This window comes from Hylobates moloch, unplaced genomic scaffold (genome assembly GCF_009828535.3).
Source record: "Hylobates moloch isolate HMO894 unplaced genomic scaffold, HMol_V3 SCAFFOLD_12, whole genome shotgun sequence".
In the NCBI taxonomy this organism is placed as follows: domain Eukaryota; kingdom Metazoa; phylum Chordata; class Mammalia; order Primates; family Hylobatidae; genus Hylobates; species Hylobates moloch.
The window spans coordinates 43,987,012-44,007,662 of NW_026652287.1; the positions used below are offsets into that span (position 1 = coordinate 43,987,012).

General features: G+C 56.8%; 1 protein-coding gene across 18 annotated transcripts in view; it reads left to right on the forward strand.

Moving 5' to 3' along the window:
• The window catches only part of SMARCA4 (SWI/SNF related, matrix associated, actin dependent regulator of chromatin, subfamily a, member 4), a 102,705-nt gene that overhangs the window by 58,986 nt on the left and 23,068 nt on the right, over nt 1-20,651 (forward strand). For 10 of the 18 annotated variants that reach the window (XM_058424824.1, XM_032169698.2, XM_032169696.2 and 7 more), the window contains 13 exons: nt 1,417-1,483; nt 2,053-2,163; nt 4,222-4,464; nt 6,016-6,129; nt 6,832-6,939; nt 7,901-7,987; nt 8,785-8,831; nt 10,270-10,436; nt 13,195-13,358; nt 15,761-15,988; nt 16,240-16,338; nt 16,590-16,667; nt 17,382-17,600. In XM_058424824.1, coding sequence (XP_058280807.1) covers nt 1,417-1,483; nt 2,053-2,163; nt 4,222-4,464; nt 6,016-6,129; nt 6,832-6,939; nt 7,901-7,987; nt 8,785-8,831; nt 10,270-10,436; nt 13,195-13,358; nt 15,761-15,988; nt 16,240-16,338; nt 16,590-16,667; nt 17,382-17,600 — 1,732 coding nt within the window. The remainder of the gene's footprint in view (nt 1-1,416; nt 1,484-2,052; nt 2,164-4,221; nt 4,465-6,015; nt 6,130-6,831; nt 6,940-7,900; nt 7,988-8,784; nt 8,832-10,269; nt 10,437-13,194; nt 13,359-15,760; nt 15,989-16,239; nt 16,339-16,589; nt 16,668-17,381; nt 17,601-20,651) is intronic. The other 8 variants (XM_058424827.1, XM_058424832.1, XM_058424829.1 and 5 more) reach the window with 3 other exon arrangements.

Genomic DNA, 20,651 nt, shown 5'->3' on the forward strand with positions numbered 1-20,651 from the left:
GGGCATCCAACCGTGCCGGCCCTCTCACTGGGAATTGCTGCTTGTCCTGCCTCCGTTTGGACCTCTGTCTCCGGGACCTGTCCCCTCAGTCCCCTCCTGACCCTTGCTCCTGGCTTTTCTCCCTCGCCGTGCAGATGCTTCCCACACCTCCAGCTTCTCCCTTGGTGCGCTGACTGTCCCCATCACTCCAGGGAGGTTTCACTGTTCCTAAGTCAGTGGAAGCGCAGGGTCAGGCCCTATGGGCCAGGTCCAGTGGCTCCAAGATGCCATCAGGGACCCAGCCTCCCCCAGGTTTCTGCCCAGTCATTCTTGGGTGACTCCAACCCTCAGGCTCCTTACCTCATGGTTGCAAGATGGCTGCACTGCCTCCCTCGCCTCATCCAGGTTCCAGGAGAGTGGGCAGGGCAAAAGGCAGCGGAAGCGCAAGGCTGCTGAGCCCCGGCTCCCCACGCTCCTTCAGAGCTTTCCCCAGCTTTCACCACAGCCATGCGTTCTTCTGTCTATTGGCTGTGCCACCTGGTTGGCTGTGGCTTCTAGGGGGGCTGGAGATGGGTTCATGGTGGACACAGCACCTCCCTCCTGGAGCTGCTTGGGGGTAAACCACGAGCAGTCCCTGGGACTCTAGCTTCGAGCCCTGTCTTTATGGATCATCCTGTCTAGACTTTCTGAGTGGCTTCCCTCCCCCACTAAAAACTCCCTGCCCCAGTCTTCCTCCCAGAGTCCGCCCCCTTTGGGACTCAGCATTATCGCCGCCTCCACCCTCTCCTCAGTCTCTAGGCTGTCGGTCCCAGGTGACTCACCCCTCCCCACTGCATTCTGCCTGCCCCCACGCACGTCCTCCGTCGTCCCGGCCCTGGTCATCCCACAGGGGAGCAGCCATGAGTTGTCCTCCCTCCTGTCCCCGTCCTCCTGCCTGCCACCTGAGCCAGGCCCCGCCTTGCCCCTCACTGTCCTCATTCTCTCTCACAGTCAGGAACCTTCTGCGGCTGGAGGGTGGCAGAAAGACCATTTGATGTCTCCCATATCACCAGCTCTCCACAGCACTGTTGCTAGCCTGGCTCTGGGCATGAAGACTGTGCTCTGAAGCTGCGTTTTCCCAGCAGTAGGTCCAGGCTCCCCCAGCCCTGGCAGTGTTGTCTCTGTCCCCCATCACATCTCTGTGTCCCTACTTACTCTAAAGGGCCTTGCCTTCTTTTCCCAGTGGCCTCCCTTGTGCCCTCCGAGGCAGAGCCCTTTACATCCTTGCCAGTCTCTCTTCCTCCCTCCCTCCCTCAGCTGCCCTAAACACAGTTTCTCTGCCCACTCCGAGGGCTGTGGCTGTGTTGGCCTTGCCCCTGGCAGCCAGTGGCCGTGAGTTTGCACAGTGAGCCATTGATGAGAGACCGGCACTTGACTCTCATTTCCTTGTCCCATCAGAACGCTGTCCAACTGGGCGTACGAGTTTGACAAGTGGGCCCCCTCCGTGGTGAAGGTGTCTTACAAGGTAGGTCACAGCCACTGAGGTTTCCTCTCTTGCTACGGAGGTGCAGGCGGTGGCCAGTGGGACGTCCACACATACCTCTGGACGGTGAACCTGAGGAGAATGCTGCGTCTCCAGTCACATGGAGTCTCCAGGACAGCCTGGAACTCCAGTCACATAGGTCCGGGAGTTTGGACTGGGCAGGGACAGGGCAGATTAGCTCACTGGGGAGGAGGCAGGAGTGAGCATGGTGGCCAGCACTCAGAGGCCAGCTCAGGGGCCTGAGATGGGGACCTAGGAAGAGGGGAGCCTGTCAGCCACCAGGAATGTGCAGATGGCGGTGCAGGCTGCACAGTTCCCTCAGGCCCCGGCCGCCGCTGGCCCGCGCTGCTTCCCCTTCCCCCTGCAGTGCATGTTCTGCATGGTGAGGTCTGGGGACGGGCCAGCGGCCCTGCCAGCCCCTTTCCCCACTACCCCTGTGAGGATGAGCCCCCCGCCGTGTCACTGGGCAGCTGCAGGGGGTGCCTGTGCCCCTCCTGCCACCTGGCCACCCGGCCCCAAAAGCTGAGCTGTGTATCCTGCTTCCCTTGCAGGGATCCCCAGCAGCAAGACGGGCCTTTGTCCCCCAGCTCCGGAGTGGGAAGTTCAACGTCTTGCTGACGACGTACGAGTACATCATCAAAGACAAGCACATTCTCGCCAAGGTAGCGTGTCCCTATGGGAAACGCCAGGCCACGGGCCGAGTGCTTCAGGGCTGCTGCTGCCTGACCATGATGCTCACACGTGGGTCACGCTGCCCTCCAAAGCCCCTACAAGTATCTTCCCGGAGTCCCACCTGCATGTGCGTGAAGACAGCTGCCCTGTGTAGGGGAAAGGCCCAGGTGGGGGCGACCTCGGGTTTACCTCCCCAACTGTCTCCAGGCAGGCCCTGAGTCAGGCCCAGAAGCTGGGGCCGTCTACACAGCATGCGCTCTGCCTCCTTTCGGGGCTTCTGCCCAGAGAGCCTCAGTACCAAGGCGTCTCCTGACCCGCCTACAGGGTCCCCATGGGGCCTTGGCCAGACCAGTCTTGTCCTCCTATCTCTCATCGCCTCAGCCATCCCTCCCTGGGGCCCTGGCTTCTCACCACGGGCCATGGGCTGAGATTCAGCGTGTGGGGGAGAGCTCAAGGGCCAAATACCATGACTGCCTGCTGGCCCTGGGCAGCTGGTTTGGGCTGTTCTGTGAGGGTCCTACTGGCCTGGAAGCCTTTTCTGGGACGAAACTGTGAGGGGAGTCCCAGTGTGGCCATCAGTGATGACTGAGAATACGGCCCAGATAGAAAACAGACATAGCCCTCTGCCTCCAAAAACTCATGTTCCTCATTTGAGGAGGGGCGCAGGTAAAGATGTACCTGGTCTCACTCCTAAACATCCAGCTGAGTGAGTGTTGAACAGTAGAGAGTTTTTTGTGTTTTGGTTTTTTTTTTTTTTTTTGAGACCGAGTCTCGCCCTGTTGCCCATGCTGGAGTGCAGTGATGTGATCACGGCCCACTGCAGGCCTGACCTCCTGGCCTCAAGCGATCCTCCCACCTCACCCTCCTGAGTAGCTGGGACTACAGGTGTGCACCGCCACGCCCAGCTAACTTTTTTAAATTTATTTTTTATGGAGCTGGGGTCTTGCTGTACTGCCCAGGCTGGTCTCAAACTCCTGGCCTCAAGGAATCCTCTCGCCTTGGCCTCACAAACCACTGGGCAACTGTGTCTGGCCTAACAGTAGAGTTCTTGACCCAGGGATGGGGGGATGGAGGAGCTGTTTATGGGTTGCCCTGCCTCTCAGTGCATGGCTGGAGTGACAATACTGGGGCTGTGAACTGGGTGCTTTCTTTTCTTTTTCTTTTTTTTTTTTTTTTTTTTGAGACAGAGTCTCATGGCTGTCTCCCAGGCTGGAGTGCAGTGGAGCAATCTCAGCTCACTGCAACAACCTCTGCCTCCTAGGTTCAAGTGATTCTCCTGCCTCAGCCTTCCGAGGACTGGGTACTTTATCCCCGAGCCAACAAGGGAGGAAGCTGAGGCCCAGGGAGCTGGGTATCCCACGTGCAGGCTCTTACCTCAGGTCCGTGCTTCAGGTGCCTCCTTTGTGGCTCACCCCTGCTGACTCCTTACAAAGCCAGGCCTTTGGCAGGCACAGGAACCAGGCTCTGAAACTCCGTGCTCCCCTGCCAGTGGCTCAGTTGATGTAATCACCCTGCAGTGGGAGTGCTCTTTGAGTGCGGCCCCTGCGCCCCCTCCCGACCTGCATGGCCCTGTATGTAGTGGCGCCGGCCCCTACCCCATGGGGCACACATTCTGAATCACAGGCTGCTCATTAGAAATGTACCCGTCACCAACCCAGTTCCCCTGAGACCGTCCACACCAGCAGGACAAACCCCCCAGTCAGCAAGATGTATCTTCTGCCAGAATGTTCTGGGCATTTTTCTGTGCTGTAGATTCATATGTGTGATTTTGCAGGGAAGCCAGATTACTTTTTTGCAATTTGCTTTGTTCACCTGCCAATAGTCATGGGGTCACGGGCCTGTCTCTGCCCAAGGCTTGGAGAGGCTACGTTGTGTGGCTCCAACTCGGTGAGTCAGCCCCGGGGCAGGACGTCAGGCCTGTGCTCTCCACCCAGCTGCATTCTTCCACCTGGAGCCTTCCTGGCTCCTGGGCGCAGAGTGGGAGATTCTCCCCCTGTGCCAGGCCACCTGCTGCCCCCTGCCCTGATTGCCCGCTCTGGGGCCCGCAGATCCGTTGGAAGTACATGATTGTGGATGAAGGTCACCGCATGAAGAACCACCACTGCAAGCTGACGCAGGTGCTCAACACGCACTACGTGGCACCCCGCCGCCTGCTGCTGACGGGCACACCGCTGCAGAACAAGCTTCCCGAGCTCTGGGCACTGCTCAACTTCCTGCTGCCCACCATCTTCAAGAGCTGCAGCACCTTCGAGCAGTGGTTTAATGCACCCTTTGCCATGACTGGGGAAAAGGTGGGTTTGTCCAGCTGTGCCCATGCTGACGGTTCTGGGTGTGGCTGGCTTTGCTGGTTGGAGCATGTTGAGCACCAGCTACAGCTGGCTGGGCCTGTGCTGGGTGCCTGGTGAGAGTCCACATCTGCATGGAGCAGGGAAGCCCTGGAACCCAAGGCTGGGGCAGCCACAAGGGCCCCAGGGGAGCAGGGCAGAGGTCATGGTGGTGAATCTCGGAATGCTCGGGGCGTCTGTGACGCTATGCTCCAGGTGCAGAGGGGATGGTGAGGAAGATGGCCCTGAGGCAGCTGTGGGACCGCAAGCGTGTGGAGAGCACAGCCAGAGGCTGCAGCGTGCTGTAGGCGCCTTTAGGTGCCCTCAGAGCTCACCCTCAGGGCAGTGGGAAGGAAACGGAAGATTCCAGTTAACGGGGCCGTATGGTCAGGTTCTGTCTTACGTTGTTTTCAAAAAGCGCAGTGGCGAGTGTGTCTCCGTGTCTGGGTGGCACCATCAGCCAGACTGTGGCATGGCGGCATTGTCATTGATGAGTGGTCCCACACCAGCACTGATCCCTGAGCCTAGAGCCCCCCCTTGCTGTTGGAGGTTGAAACTGTGGGACGGGCTGTGTTTCTTGCTGAGGGGTTTAAGTAGCCAGATGCTGAAGTGTGGGCAGAACTACAGAGGTGACCTCGAAGTGCCCTGCCCAGGACAGCTGGGCCCACACCCTTCTTCCCACCTTAGACAGGTCCAGGGCAGCTGGGGCCTTCCTGGCCTCATCCGTGAGTTCCCTGCCCTCTTGGCTGCTGGTCAAGGTAGAGACTTTTCTGACGGAGAAATCGAGGCATTCCCCAAAGCCTCGTGATAAAGGAGTCCCCAGTTTTTAGATTCCCGGGACCCCCACACCAAGGGCCAGGATCTGATGCTATAGTTTCGTCACTTTCTGAGCCGAGCAAAAGCTCTGCCAAAGGATTGTCAGAGAAGCAACAGAAGAAAAGTTCTGGCGTCGTCTCATTTTCCTTTAACTTTTTTAATTAAAAACTTTTAAAAGTTAATTTTTAGTAGAGGAGTAGGCGCCGTGGGAGGTCAGGGTTTCTTTCACCCGGTTCCACCCAGGCTGAATGAGAGTTCCTTGGGGCTCCCAGTGGCAGAGCCCTCCCTGAGAATCACCCACTATAAGCCCCACGTGGTCAGCCTGGCCCCTGCAGCGCTCCTGGCGTGAGCTTGGCGTGGGGTGGGTCTGTGGACACTGCCGTTTGTGTTACTCGTGGAGAAGCAGCATGCCCGCTGCCAGGGGTCTTTCCGGTGAGGCACAGGGAGCAGGGTGCTCTGGGTACTGCGGTTCCATGTCCCAGGAATTACATGGAGGGAACCAGATCCTCAGAATTTCCTAAGAAAGAGGGTGCCCTGCCGGGCTCCCAGAAAGCATAAAGCAGGCTGAAAAGCCACGTGCCAAGGGCAAGCTCACCCCAGGGGACCCCGTCCACCCTGTCCCCACATCCGCACCTTCTAGTGAGACCTCCGTCGCCCTCCTTTGGAGGTAACGCTTGCTTCTCCTGTCTTGGGGGGGTCCAGGTGGACCTGAATGAGGAGGAAACCATTCTCATCATCCGGCGTCTCCACAAAGTGCTGCGGCCCTTCTTGCTCCGACGACTCAAGAAGGAAGTCGAGGCCCAGTTGCCCGAAAAGGTGACGGAGTTTTGAGGGGAGCCACCAATGAAGCAGCCTCATGTGGGGGCTTTCTCCAGGGCTGGGCGCGCTCAGGGCCTCTCCCACAGTCCCAGGCCTGCCCTGGTCAATCCAGCTTGGGGGTGGTGATGACGCCACTGGGTCTGTAAAGCCCTATGCTGCTGTTCTGCCGTAGGGATTGAAAAGCACTCATAGGCTCACATAGCTCACAGTAGGTTAGAGCACAAAATCCCACTTCCTGTCAGGGGGCCAGGTGCTTGTGCGGGCTCTCCTGGCCACATCAGGAGGGGCCGTGGGCTTGGGGTAGCCCCCCGGCCGTGCATCACGTCTCTGGGTTTTCAAGGCCTGCTGCAGCCACACCCCCAGGCCCAGTTCCCACAGCAAGACCCGTGGACTCAGGGTCCCCGGCCGCAGTTGCCCCTCTTGCTCTATGTTTCCTGGCTGGCTGTGAAGAGGCCCCCAGAAGATGGCTGAGGGGCCCTTTCTGGCCCAGTATGCCCCTGGTATCTCTGCCTGGTGCTTCCTCTCATTGCCCAGGTCTCCCCTCTTCTCCCCAGCTGTGGGGGTCTCCTTACCCACGCCCCAATGTGCCCTGGTCAGAGCTCATATGACAGGGCCAAGGGGGTCAGAGCTGGGTTCAGATGGGGGGAGTCAGGCCTCAAGCCACCTTGGGCCCTCGTGAGCATTATGTGTCTCCTGCAGGTGGAGTACGTCATCAAGTGCGACATGTCTGCGCTGCAGCGAGTGCTCTACCGCCACATGCAGGCCAAGGGCGTGCTGCTGACTGACGGCTCCGAGAAGGACAAGAAGGTGGGCCCCAGAGTCCCCCAACTGCATTCCCCACTGGGTGTCCAAGGCAGGCAGCGTGGCAGGCGGAGCAGAGCGTGCTCTGACCATCGGGTCATGATCTGGTCATGATCCCCAGGGTGTCTGGCCAGCCCTGGTTATGATGGCTGGTGGCTTGTGTCAGGATACACTGACTCAGCTGCCAGTGGCTTCTCCTTTGCCTATGAAACACTGGCTCCTTCTGCAATTGGCAGCCTGGGCCCAGCACTAACCCCAGCAGGGTTAGAGTGTTCTAGAATGCCCCCCTTATCTGTTATTAAGTGAAAGGAAGGGAGCAGGCTGTCTCCTTCAGGGGCTGCTCTGAGAATCCCAGGCCCCAGGCCCCACCGGCCTGGCTCTCCTTGCCAGGAGTGAAATTATCCTCCCAGGAAATGCACCAGACCCCTTGATTCTGCCCCCAAGGCCTTGACCTTGGCCTGGCCTCCCCCAGATGTTGTGTCTGTGCCCCTCCTCCCCTGAGCTGAGCAACTTTGTGTTCCCTAGTCCATTCCCAGCCCAGAGCACACACCCCCCGCCCCCACCTCCTTTCTCATCCTGGAGCCCAAGGAGCCTCCTGAGTCATGGCTTACCCGGGTGAGACCCTCTAGGGACCCCCACAGTAGCAGTACCCAGAACAAAGCTGGCATCACAAAGCGTCGGGGACTCTGCCTCAGCCCTTTGCCTGTCTTGTTTCTGTCCCATCCTGCTGGCCCTGTCCCTGCCATCTGCCCTCTGCTGTGCCAGGCAGTGATGTGTTTCCTAGGGCTTGTTGGGGGCCTCCAGGCCTCCAGCCTGCCATCTCCTCACTCCCAATTACTGTGCCAAAAGCCACTCTTCCCCACTAGAGCGTCCCCACGGCCCTTCTCCCAACACCCACCCATCCACCAAGCCCACCCCACCCCAGGAGGGCAAGACCCCATTTGGGACCCTCTCATCTGCCTTCCAGGGCAAAGGCGGCACCAAGACCTTGATGAACACCATCATGCAGCTGCGGAAGATCTGCAACCACCCCTACATGTTCCAGCACATCGAGGTGAGCCCGCCGCGGCCGGGACGGCTCAGGGCCTGCTGTCCGCTGAGCTCCTAGGCAGAGCTAGCTTGCTTCTCCTCAACAGCTCTTTAAAAATAGACTCGAATATTTTCATTAGATAATGCCTGTACGTCTGTTTCTTGTTTGGTCTTCGCTTCGCCAGTGCTTATGGGAAGAATCCCAGCAGTTAGGGCGCAACGTGCGATGGGAATACGGGGCCCTGAAAGCTTGCCCTCAGAGAACAGGAGCATTTGGAGACTTCTCTGGGGACGCTTCCCCCCACAGTGGGGTCCTGCTGTGTCTCTTTGGCACACTGGCTTTTCTCACATTGTGGGGCGTCGAGTCACCACCGTCTTCAGTGAAGTGTGGGGGAGTCAGAACCCTTTTGGGTCATGGTGGCTTTGAGAATCTGGGTTCTTAGAAGCATGCATATGTTCGTGTTTCTTGGTGTAAAGTGTCGGGGTCGTTGGAGACCCCCTGCTGCCCACCAGGAGAGCCCCTGGGGCTGTCTCAGCACCCTGAGCATGGCTGTGGCCCCATGACGTCCTCGTGCACTCAGGGTGTGAAGAGTGCTGTATGGGACGTCCCTTCCTTTGTTGGAGGAGTGTGAGGGAAAGGATGTCAGTGGACTAAGAGAGATGGTTTTGGCATCTGTGTCTGGTCTCAGAGCCACCGTGGGCCCGTGCCGAGCACACAATGTGGGGGCTTTGTCCTCTGAGCACCAGAGGTGTGTGCGGACCGCAGCGGGGCCCGGTGGCCCGCTTCTGCCTGTCACTGACCCCTCTCTCCTTGCCTTGCAGGAGTCCTTTTCCGAGCACTTGGGGTTCACTGGCGGCATCGTCCAAGGGTGAGAAGCTTCCCAACTGGATGGGGTGGGCAGGTGGTCCACGCAGAGGTTTTCTGTTGTTTTGTTGGCTTTATTGCTGCTGTTATGTTGTCCAATTTCAAAGGCAGAAAATTAGAAAATACAGAAGAATCCAAAGCAAAGAATACAAATCTTTTTTTTTTTCTTTTTGAGATGGAGTTTTGCTCTTGTCGCCCAGGCTGGAGTGCAGTGACGCAATCTCGGCTCACTGCAACCGCCGCCTCCTGGGTTCAAACGATTCTCCTGCCTCAGCCTCCCGAGTAGCTGGAATTACCAGCACCTCCTACCACCCAGCTAATTTTTTGTATTTTTAGTAGAGACGGGGTTTCACCATGTTGACCAGGCTGATCTTGAACTCCTGACCTCAAGTGATCCACCCGCCTTGGCCTCCCAAAGTGCTGGAATTACAGGTGTGAGCCACCGTGCCTGGCCCCATTATACAAGTCTTTAGTGCTTGAAGAGCTGACCACTGTTAACCCCAAGAGACAGGATTCCTGAGGCAGACCTGGCTTACAGATCCTGTTCTGCCGCCTCCAAGCTCTGTGACTCTGGACAGCTTTCTTAACCTCTCTGAGCCTAAACTCTGCTCACTAGTATAGAGGCACTCTTTACATCATGTGGGTGTTTTCTATAGCACCCTTTGTAAGGGGCAGCCCAGACTCCTTTAAGCCCCTAATGGATGTGGATGCTGTGTCTAGATTTTCACCATTGCAAAGAACCTTGCTAAAAGCATTCTTCCAGCTAAAGCCTCCATTCAATTCCCCTGGGGTAGTAAGCCATTTGCAAGAAGAGAGGCGCCTAATGAAAACATCACAAATTCTTTTTGATGTGTTTTTTTATACTGAGTTGTGGAACAGGGTCCTATACACCTGGCTTCAAGGCCTGGAGGCCTGGCTTGGACATGTGGTCAGCCATATCACCTTGTCCCCCTGCCAGCCTCAGTGTCCACATCTACAACACTCGGGGTGTTGGCCGGAGGGAATGTGAGAAGCCAAGGTGGCCCTTCCTCCTGGGTCTAGCAGAGCATGGGGTCTAGCAGAGCATGTGGCGTTTGCTCCTGGGGCTTCTTTATCGGGCAAGGGGACAAGATCTGGCTTCCCGGAGCATCCCTGTTCCACCCCCGTGTTGTCCCGGCCGCGTGACTCACAGCTCCTCTTTTCATTCTCATGAGTGTCTGGGTTTGATGAGAAGTACATATGCCACCCTGGTGATATGCCTCCCAGCGAGGGTGGCCAGGCTTATTTCAGTTGGGGGAAATGGCTTTGCTGAAGCTTTGGGTGACGTCTGCTTAGGATGCATGTTTTTGCCCTTGAACCCGGCACCTGGCCTGGAAGCGGGCAATGCACCTCCTGCCTTACCTGCCTGCAGGATTCCAGGTTTAACATCCTGCGCCTTCTCTCCTGCCTCCTCCATACTCCAGGCTGGACCTGTACCGAGCCTCGGGTAAATTTGAGCTTCTTGATAGAATTCTTCCCAAACTCCGAGCAACCAACCACAAAGTGCTGCTGTTCTGCCAAATGACCTCCCTCATGACCATCATGGAAGATTACTTTGCGTATCGCGGCTTTAAATACCTCAGGCTTGATGGTGAGTATGAGCCAGTGAGGTGTTTGTTACAGGGTTTTGTCGTTGCGGCTGCCACAGAAGCTTCTCACTGGCATTCCCTCCCGTGAGGCAGGGTGAGGCCCAGGCGCTCTGGGTCCAGTGGCCAGAGTGGGCCTAGCCACAGGCTGAGCATTTTGGGCACTCGGCACTGGGACGGGCCCTGATTGGATGCCGGGTGTCCTGACTCCTGGGCTGACAGTCTTTCCACAGCAATGCTGGGCGCACTGGGGAAGGGGTGCCCTGTGCACCTTTAGCTGGAAGTAACAGAATTCCATACCATGTTGACACAGGGAAGAATGCACCAATAGGCTTACATAGCTCTAACCCCAGGAGGTTAGACATGCTTCAGGCACAGCTGGATCCAGGCATGCAGGTGATATTGGAGAGACTTTTCTCCAGCTCTTTGCTCTGCCTTCTTCCATCTTGGCTTCCTTTCCACCTGCTCAGTGTCCCCAGCAAAGGCAGGTCCCAGGCTGGCTCTCATTTGGCTGCTGTGAGCCGCATGCCCATCCCTGGGCCATTTGTAGCAGCCCAGTGACTGCCACCTTGCCACAGGTCAGGCCTGGACCTGGAATCAGACTCTGTGGCGAGCACAGAGGGAGGGAAGCAAGCACTGCCAGGCAGGAGCAGCAGCTGCCATAGAGAGGCTCTCAGCCCGACCCCCTGCCCTGTGGTCCCTGATGGGAAAGGTCACCGCCTGCGTTTCTGTGCCCGCCTGCCCCAGCACACGGGAGCTCAGGGAGGAGAGGCTGTGAGATGCTGACAGGGCACGTGAGACGTGTTGTCTGTCAGTCCCAGTGGGTCAGGGAGGCCCTGGAGTGAGTTCTCCGCGGGAGTTACTAGAACGGGGCTTACGAGAAACACGAGCATGAGCTGCTGGGACAGACACGGCTCAGCCAGTTTGTTGTTCCCTACACGACCTCCCAGAGCCTTTGTTGAAGCTCCCGTGCAAGGTCTGTCTCACGGCAGGACACCCCAGACCTCTGTACCCCTTTTCCCGTTGATCACTTGGACCCATGTTTGCTGGGCCAACCTGCCCAGGTGCCACCCGGAGTGTGCCCTGTGCATCCCTCCAACCCACAGATCCTCCCCGGGGTTCTGTCCAGGAGCACTCTACAGACACGAGTCTGTTGCAGGCATCTCCCCAGCTTGCCTTCTTCCTTGGGGGCTTCCCACTGCTTTGAGGATGAAAACCAAAACCCTTTCAGGGTCCTCATGGCCGGGCCACCCCCCACCCTTTCCTCTCCTACGGTCTCTCCAGTGGCTTCTCCCATCCTCGAGAGGGCCAAGGCTTCCTGAGGGCCATCCCATCTGTGTCGTGTCCCTGACTCCCCCCGGAGAGAGCCCGGTTCCCACCCATCCCAGTGCCCTTCTGGCTACTCCATAAGGATAAGGACTTTGGTCAGTTGAACTACACATGTGTCCTCTGCATGTGATGTGGTCATGGCTACAGGGACAGAGAATCCATTGAGAGTAGAGGAAGGGCAGGAGCTCAGTGAAGTCTCCTGAGACTGCATCTCCCATGGGTGGGCTGGCATCTGGGAGCCGGGTAGCCCCTCACCTCAGCCTCTCCTCCGAGCTGGGGTACCAGAGGCACATCTGGAGCCTGAGAGAGGGTGGGACAGCAGGTGGATGGCCAGGCTACTATGGGCTTCTGCACCGTGCCTGGGCATGTGTAGGCTGGTGGCAGGAAATGGCCAGTTTTTATTTATTTTTCTTTTTTTTTTTGAGACGGAATTTCACTCTTGTTGCCCAAGCTGGAGTGCAATGGCATGATCTCAGCTCACTGCAACCTCCGCCTCCTGGGTTCAAGCGATTCTCCTGCCTCATCCTCCCTGGTATCTGGGATTACAGGTGCCCGCCACTACGCCCAGCTAATTTTTTTGTGTTTTTAGTAGAGACGGGGTTTTACCATGTTGGCCAGGCTGGTCTTGAACTCCTGACCTCAGGCGATCCACCCACCTCAGCCTCCCAAAGTGTTGGGATTACAGGCGTGAGCCACCGCGCCCAGCCTGCCAGTTTTTATTTCGTCACCAAAATGACTTCAGTGTTCAGGGGCACCTCCGTTCGAACTCCCAGCAGCCCAGGGAGTGTTGACGTTGCAGGGCATCCTGGATTGTCACCCAGGAGACCTGCTCTGGCTCCTTGACTTGGGTTTTCTGGGGCATGGGGACACTGATCCTGCCAGAAAGGACACAAGCCCCTTTATAAGGTCCCCATGCTCTTACCGTAGAAGATTCTTTTTGTGAACCACAAAACTTTTTGAGACAGGGCTGAAAGCAGGTGCACCCACAGTCACTGTCCACCCACCCCCAGGTCCCTTGTGTTGCGAGCGGCGGTGTTGCCGGCATTGGCTGTTGTGTCTCCAGCTCCCCATGGAATGGCACGGGGTAGAGTAGGGGAGAGAGTCCAGGGCTGTGGTGGTGGTGGCTGTGCTGACGCTGTGGCCTAGCTGTGGGCTGGATGACGGACTCTGTGCTCCAGGCCCGCCTCCTCTGGTTCTCCCAGTGGGGCCTGTTTTCATTTCTGGGATGTGTGGAGAGGCGTTTTGTGGTGAAACACTGGAAATCTGGTTACTCGCCAGTGGCCCACAGGCCTGTGTGGAGGGTGCGGAGCCGGGGATCTGGGGATGCTGGCAGGTGCTGATCCTGCCCCTGCTCTCAGAAGCAGGTGTTCCCTGGTGTCCCCACTCTACCCCTGAGGTCACCACACTGACCTTGTTCTCCTGTGTGCCCGTCAGGAACCACGAAGGCGGAGGACCGGGGCATGCTGCTGAAAACCTTCAACGAGCCCGGCTCCGAATACTTCATCTTTCTGCTCAGCACCCGGGCCGGGGGGCTCGGCTTGAACCTCCAGTCGGCAGACACTGTGATCATTTTCGACAGCGACTGGAATCCTCACCAGGTAAAAGCAGGCTGGGCCCCAGGTTGAGGAGAAGGAAGGGGGTGCCTGCAAAACCTCGAGGAGACATCAGCCCTGGCTTGAGGGTCCTCCAGCCTCCTCCACATTGTCCTGGACCCCAGGAGCTGGGAGGAGCTGCACCCATGTCTCCATAGGTCATCAGGGAGAAAAGAGGCAGGGTCCTTCTGTTTCCCAAAATACAAACAGCCTTTCCCTCTGATTGGGAAAGCAGTGTATAAGCCATCCGTCGGTTTGGTTTTTCTTAAATCTTGGAATGGCACCAATGAGGAGGAAGTGGAAAGTACCCTGATCAATCTGTGCCGTCACCGTGGGGCGGCCCCTGCAGTGTGCCCTGTGAGCGCACACGCTGGCGCTTGTTCAGACACAATTGGGGGTGAACTCCATGCCACCTCGTTTACTTCCTCTTGTTCCATAACCATGTACCCCTCATGGGCCTCGGCATCGGTGGATACAAGGTCATGCTGTTACATAGCTACAAGAATTTGAAAATGCGTTAAAGTTTTCTCTGTGTTTCATTACAAGACTAATAAGTTCTTGTTGTTTTTAACATGCAAACACCAGTGACAGTCAGGAGTCCCTTTTCCCTTCCTCTCCAACCCTGCTCTGTTCTGAGCCTCTGCCAGCCCGTCTGCCTTCGCACATGCGTGTACTGAGATTAACACAGATGCGGCGTGGCCTAGCATGTGCCTCTTCCACCGAGCAGTGGGTGTCAACTGCCGAGTGCACATCGGAAGCTACCCAGCCATCTAATCGGCCACCAGGCGTCCCGGCAGATGGCCACCCTTGGACATCTGCTCTCAAACTCTGGTTGGCAGGCATTCGGCTTTTCTGTTGATCAGCCTGGTCACCAGCCCAGCAGGGTCCCTCTTTCTCTCAGAGTGCTTGTGCGAACACCCTAGGTCTGCTCAGCCCTCAGACATGGGGTCGCTCCACCCCAGGCACTGTCCTCTTCATGTTCTGGTTGCTTCTGCCAAAGTGGTTTCACTCCTATCGCTAGGGTGTGAACGTGCCCTGCCCTTCCCTGCAGCGTGAGGGCACCAGCGTTCTCAGTGTGTAAATTGTCACCCGTCTGATGGGTGAATGCCATGGTGGTCCCCGGTGGCCCCTCTTACGATCAGGCTGGGGTGTAGCTTCTGCCCAGACCCTGGTGACCAGCCAGTTTCCTGAGAGGTGGTTGGGTTGTGCGTCCCGGTTGGCAGGCCTGCAGCAGGCAGAAGCTGCACCTCAGGACTGGGGGTGCGTTGGGGAGGGCTGGCCCTGCTAGGAAGTATGCTGACAGGGCAGGAGGGCTGAGCGGCAGACACAAGGCACTCCTGGTCCCCACCAGCTGTGGCCTCTGCCACCCCATGGGTGCCAGTCTTAAGTTTCGGAGCATCACTGGTACTCAGCCTGGTCCCGCAGCTCCTGGGCCCAGAGACGGGATTTCGTGTTAGCCTCCTTGTACTGTGCTGGGGTGATGATAAAACTAACAACCCAGGCCGGGCGCGGTGGCTCACACCCGTAATCCCAACATTTTGGGAGGCTGAGGTGGGCGGATCAACTGAGGTCAGGAGTTCGAGACCAGCCTGGCCAACATGGTGAAACCCTGTCTTTACTAAAAATACAAAAATTAGCCAGGCAGAGTGGTGCATGCCTGTAGCCCCAGCTACTCAGGAAGCTGAGGCAGAAAAATCGCTTGAACTTCGGGAGGCAGAGGTTGCAGTGAGCTGAGATCGCACCACTGCACTCCAGCCTGGGCGACAGAGCGAGACTTCGTCTCAAAAAAAAAAAAAAAAAGAAAGAAAAGCCCAGCCACAGCACCTTCGTTGTTGGGAGCTGACTACACCAGTCACTGGGCCACACTCCTGGTGCTTATTCACTCATTCAAGCCACGCAGTAGCCACGGGATGGGCCCCATGTCAGCCGAGGGAGTTTTGAGGCTCACAGAGGTGAGACCTGGTTCCAGTTTTGTGTGCGTTGTGAGAGTGGCAGGGCCCACAGCCAAACCAAGCACTGCCACAACGCGGCCGGGCTTCGTCCCCGTCCTGTAAATGGTGCTCAACTGTGCAAGTCCACGCTGTGGGGAGCTATGCCGCTGCCACGGGAGCTGCTTGAGAATATAATCCCCTGGGGGTTGGTGCTTTCTTCCCGAATATCTGTGGGGTCCCAGTAAGGTAGAAGGTGGCACTTCTGGAGGAACGTGATGAGAGCCCCCTTTCCCCCAGGGACACATGGCGGCCAAGGCTCCACCAGCTCTGTTTTCGTGCGGCGGCAGGTCAGGCTGGGCAGAATTGTCAGGCTGAGGGTGGCACTCACACCACACCTCTCCAGCTAGTGTCAGAGGCCACCTTCCCTTTTATGACCTCCTGGGCTCCTTTGGGACTGACTGGCACCTCTTCCCACAGGACCTGCAAGCGCAGGACCGAGCCCACCGCATCGGGCAGCAGAATGAGGTGCGTGTGCTCCGCCTCTGCACGGTCAACAGCGTGGAGGAGAAGATCCTAGCTGCGGCCAAGTACAAGCTCAATGTGGACCAGAAGGTGATCCAGGCCGGCATGTTCGACCAGAAGTCCTCCAGCCACGAGCGGCGCGCCTTCCTGCAGGCCATCCTGGAGCACGAGGAGCAGGACGAGGTGAGCCCAGCGCCGGCCCCGACCCCTCCCCAGCGTGAATGGTGGACGCATGAGCGGCTTTCATTTTTGTTTTTTTACCTTTTTTGCACTCTTATTTTTTTTTGCATCCCTTTGGAGTAAAGGGAGTGTGGGCTGAACGGAAAGAGGATGAGTACTTGCTTTTTCTTTGAAGTGGTTTTTTTTTTCTAAACTGCTGGTGAAAGACGCCGGATTGACAGCCCTGGAGACTGAAGTCCTCTATTTATCCACAGAGCAGACACTGCAGCACGGGCAGCGGCAGTGCCAGCTTCGCCCACACTGCCCCTCCGCCAGCGGGCGTCAACCCCGACTTGGAGGAGCCACCTCTAAAGGTGAGAGGGGTAGTTCAGTCTCCATGCCCATTCAATCCTCGGCTTCTCGGCTGAGACGGCCAGCAAGGGCCCTGGTCCCACGGAGCGTGCGTGTGCGTGTGTGTGCCTTTTGCTGCCGTGTGGGTCCCCATCCACCGCAGCCGTGCCGGGACCACCAGCTCATTCCCACGGACGCCGCCACTCGCCTCTGAGCTCGGACGCCGCCCACCCCGGCCCCTCCGCAGCGGCACTGACAGTTTGCAATCTTGTAGGAGGAAGACGAGGTGCCTGACGACGAGACCGTCAACCAGATGATCGCCCGGCACGAGGAGGAGTTTGATCTGTTCATGGTAAGCGCCGCAGGCTGGATGGGGCGGTTCGGGCATCCCACTCTGCTGCCACCAGGAGCAAAGCAGAGGTCCTAGTGCCCATGGTGGTGTCCCTAGCAGGTCAGGGAGCCAGGGACAGCTCACAGTGCAGCCCACTCTTGCCTCCAGACTGACCCGTCTTCCACCCCCAGCCTCCTGAGCATGGCATCGGAGGGCAAGATGCACACCCAGCCATTCTGCGTGTGACCCAAGACCTGCCCCACCGGCTCTGTTTTCTAACGGGCTCTCCGGGGCTTCGTGCACTCCCTTTCAGAGGGAGTTTGCCCCATCCAAGGCCAAGAGACTGACCAGGACTTCAGTCGCAGAGCCCCCTTGCCCCTGGGTGGGAAACAGGAAATAAGCCACCCAAGCAGGGGCCCCTTGGCCCGCAGACCTCATGCCTCCACCAACGCTGGGCCGCGCAGCTACTGCCCCCCTGCTGGGGTCTGCAGCCCTCTTGTGCAACCTTCCATCTTTTCGAGTTTCCTCTGCCTCCTGAGGCAGAGCCCCTAGTCAGGGTCTGACATAGCCAGGCCAGGTCAGCCACTGAAAAATCAAGAGCTACTGTTTAACTCTCGCGGCAGTGTGCAGCCCCATGGGCAGAGAAAGGCCCTTCTGAACCCTTGGTGTTCTGGCTCTAGCATGCCCCTGGTGCCCGCGTGCTGATGCCTCTCCCTTTGCCTCCCTGCCCACCAGCGCATGGACCTGGACCGCAGGCGCGAGGAGGCCCGTAACCCCAAGCGGAAGCCGCGCCTCATGGAGGAGGACGAGCTCCCCTCGTGGATCATCAAGGACGACGCGGAGGTAGAGCGGCTGACCTGTGAGGAGGAGGAGGAGAAGATGTTCGGCCGTGGCTCCCGCCACCGCAAGGAGGTGGACTACAGTGACTCACTGACGGAGAAGCAGTGGCTCAAGGTACATGCTGGAGAGGCCCGGCAGCCGCCGCAGGCTGGCGCCAGGCAGGGCTGGGGAGACAGAGGGCCCGCCGCTAGGACTCAGGCCTGGGTCCAAAACACTTCCCTTGGGCCACTCCTGGCCAGGCTCCGCGGACAGCCAAGGGCCTTCCAATGTGGGCCAGGGATGGTCAGGTCCTTCTGGCTCTGCCTCGGAATGCAAGAAGGACCCACGGTTCCTGAGCAGCTCAAAACCTGCTGCTGGTTATGGTTGGTCTTTCAAGTACAAGGGTTTACCTCTTCCCGAGGTTAAAAATCATGTTGCTGATCTCAGTGGACTGCTGGCTTTCCCAGTACCTGCCAGGAGGGAGGCACAAGGGTGAATCATGGACTGTTGAGGCGCCCTGCAAAGCGTTGCACTGCTGGCTGCAGGCAGCCTCACTTTGGGCAAGTCCCCGCCATGAGCTGGGGAGACTCAGTCATGGGGAGGGAGGAGAGGGCAAGCCCCCAAGGGCCTCTGAACCTGGCAGGTGCTGCACGGGGCTGGCAGCTGCTTGTGGAGCTGACGTGAGGGCCCGTTCTCACCAGATGGCACCTGGCCCTGCAACAGCAGCTGCAGATATCTGAGTCAGTTGTGCGGTGCTCCTGGGGCTTTCCCGGACCCAACTTTCCCAGCCCAGGGCACACTGTGACAGGTGCCTGGCACTGACGTCCTCACTGGGGTTACGGTGACAAATCAGACCCCTTCCCAGCTCAGGGGCTTTGAGTTATAGAGATGATGATTCAGAATCCATCCCTGACGTTGTGTCATAAAAATGTCCTGAAGCAATAATTCCGAGAAGGCAGGTGGCAGCTTTTGGCTATGCCGTGCAAAGTGCCACACCCAGCAAAGAGCCATGTGGCCTAGCCCATGTGGCCAAACAGCCCCTGTCCCCTCCTGGGACCTCAGCAGCCCAGACTCATGAGCTTGCCTGCCAAGCTGTGCACCAGAGGGCGCTGTTGAAACACACCAGGAGCCCAGGTGACAGACAGGCCATCCTGTTCCCCAGCCAGCCTCCCAAGCAGAGCGCTCCAGGACCCAGAAGAGAAACCCTGAAAAGACAGAGTGTGAGCCCTGCCACAGACCTGTGTGACAGCAGAGCTGTTTGGCTGCTGTGTGAGTGTCACCAGCCCTGCATTTTTTTCTTTTTTAACAGAGACAAAGTCTTGCTATGTTACCCAGGCTGGCCTCCAGTTCCTGGGGGGCTCAAGTGATCCTCACACCTCAGCCTCCTGAGTAGCTAGGACTACAGGTACACACCAACACGCCTGGCTAATTTTAAATTTTTTGTAAAGTGGGGGTCTCACTGTGTCACCCAGGCTGGTCTCAAACTCCTGGGCTCAAGCAATCTACCCACCTCGGCCTCCAGAGTAGCTGGGATCACGGGCATGAGCCACGGTGCCCAGCTCAGCCTTGCATATTTGAGGCAGTGAGTACCTTTTAAATTTAAGATCAGTTCATATGTGGCTGCTCTATGTACATTTTTTTCTAGGTGTAATTTACATACCATACAGTTTACCCTTTTGGGGTATATGATACAATCATCTTCAGTGTATCCAAGAGTTGTGCATCTATCACCATAGTCCATTTTAAAACATTCTCATCGTCCCCAAAAGAAGCCCTGCCCCGATTTGCCATTCCTATTAATTCATGGATTCTCCCCAGCCCCAGGCAACCACTGATGTACTTTCTGTCCATATAGTTTTGCCTGTTCTGGGCGTTTCCTTTCAGTGGAGTCCTACAGCGTGGGATGCTTTGGTGTCAGGGTTTTTTCATGCAGCGTAACCTACTGACCCATGATGCAGCAGGTGTGCTTCATTCTTTGATGGTGAAATAATCATGCCTCATACAGATTTGTCACATTTGGGTTTTCTGTCCATTCTTGATGGACACTTGGGTTGTATCCACTTTCGGGCTATTACAAGCAATAGTACTGTGAACATTCACGTACACGTTTTTGTGTGCACGCGCTCTGATTTCTCTTTAATACATGCCTAGGCGTAGAGTTGCCGGACCAATGTTAGTTCTCTATTTAACCTTTTGAGGGACCCCAGCCTGGTTTCCTCGTTGGCTGCGCCAGTTCACAGTCCCACCAGCTGTGTATGAGGGTTCCTCTTTCTCTACATCCTCAGCAACCCTTGCTGTTCCCTTGCCCACTGATTCTAGCCATCCCAGCAGGTATGAAGTGCCATCTGAGTGTGGTTTGGATTTGCATTTCCCTGATGGCTAATGGTGTGGAGTATTTTTTCATGTGCTTGTTGGCCCTTTGTGTATCCTCTAGAAAGAGATGTCTAGTCACATCATCCTTTACCCAAATTTAAAATATATTTATCTTAATATTGAATTATGAGTTATTTACAAGTGCCTTATCAGATATCATTTGTAAATATTTTGTTCCATTCTGCACATTCTCTTTTCACTTCCTTGATATCCGTTGAAGCACAGAAGTGTTTCATTGTACTTACAGTCGATTTTTCTTTTTCACCTGTGCCTTGGTGTTGTATCTAAGAAACCATCGCCATATCCAAGGTCACGAAGACTTGCCCCTGTCTTTTCTTCTAGGAGGGTTATAGTTGGAGCTCTTCCATGCAGATCCATGTAAGATCCATTTTGAGTTAAATTTTATACGTGATGTGAGGTAGGGGTCCATCTTCATCCATCCAGCTGTGGGAATCCAGTTGTCCCAGCAGCATTTGTTGAAGAGACTATTTTTTCCCATTGAGCCCATCTTACTACACATTATATTCAAATTCACAGTTGTGAAAAATATTATACAAAACACAGTCTCCCCACTACTGGTGGCCGTGGAATTGGCACCACTTTTCTGGCAGCCATCTGTTGCCAAGTGAACTCAAAGCCTTCAAAATGCCCCTATGGCCGCCATCGGACATGGCCATGACTGTGGCAGCCTAAAGCAACAGAACTATTTTCTCTGCATTCTGGGTCAGAAGTCTGAATCCACGGTGTGGACAGGGCTGTGTTCCCTTCGAGGCCCTAGGGGAGGACCCTTCCTTGGCTTTTCCAGCTTCTGAT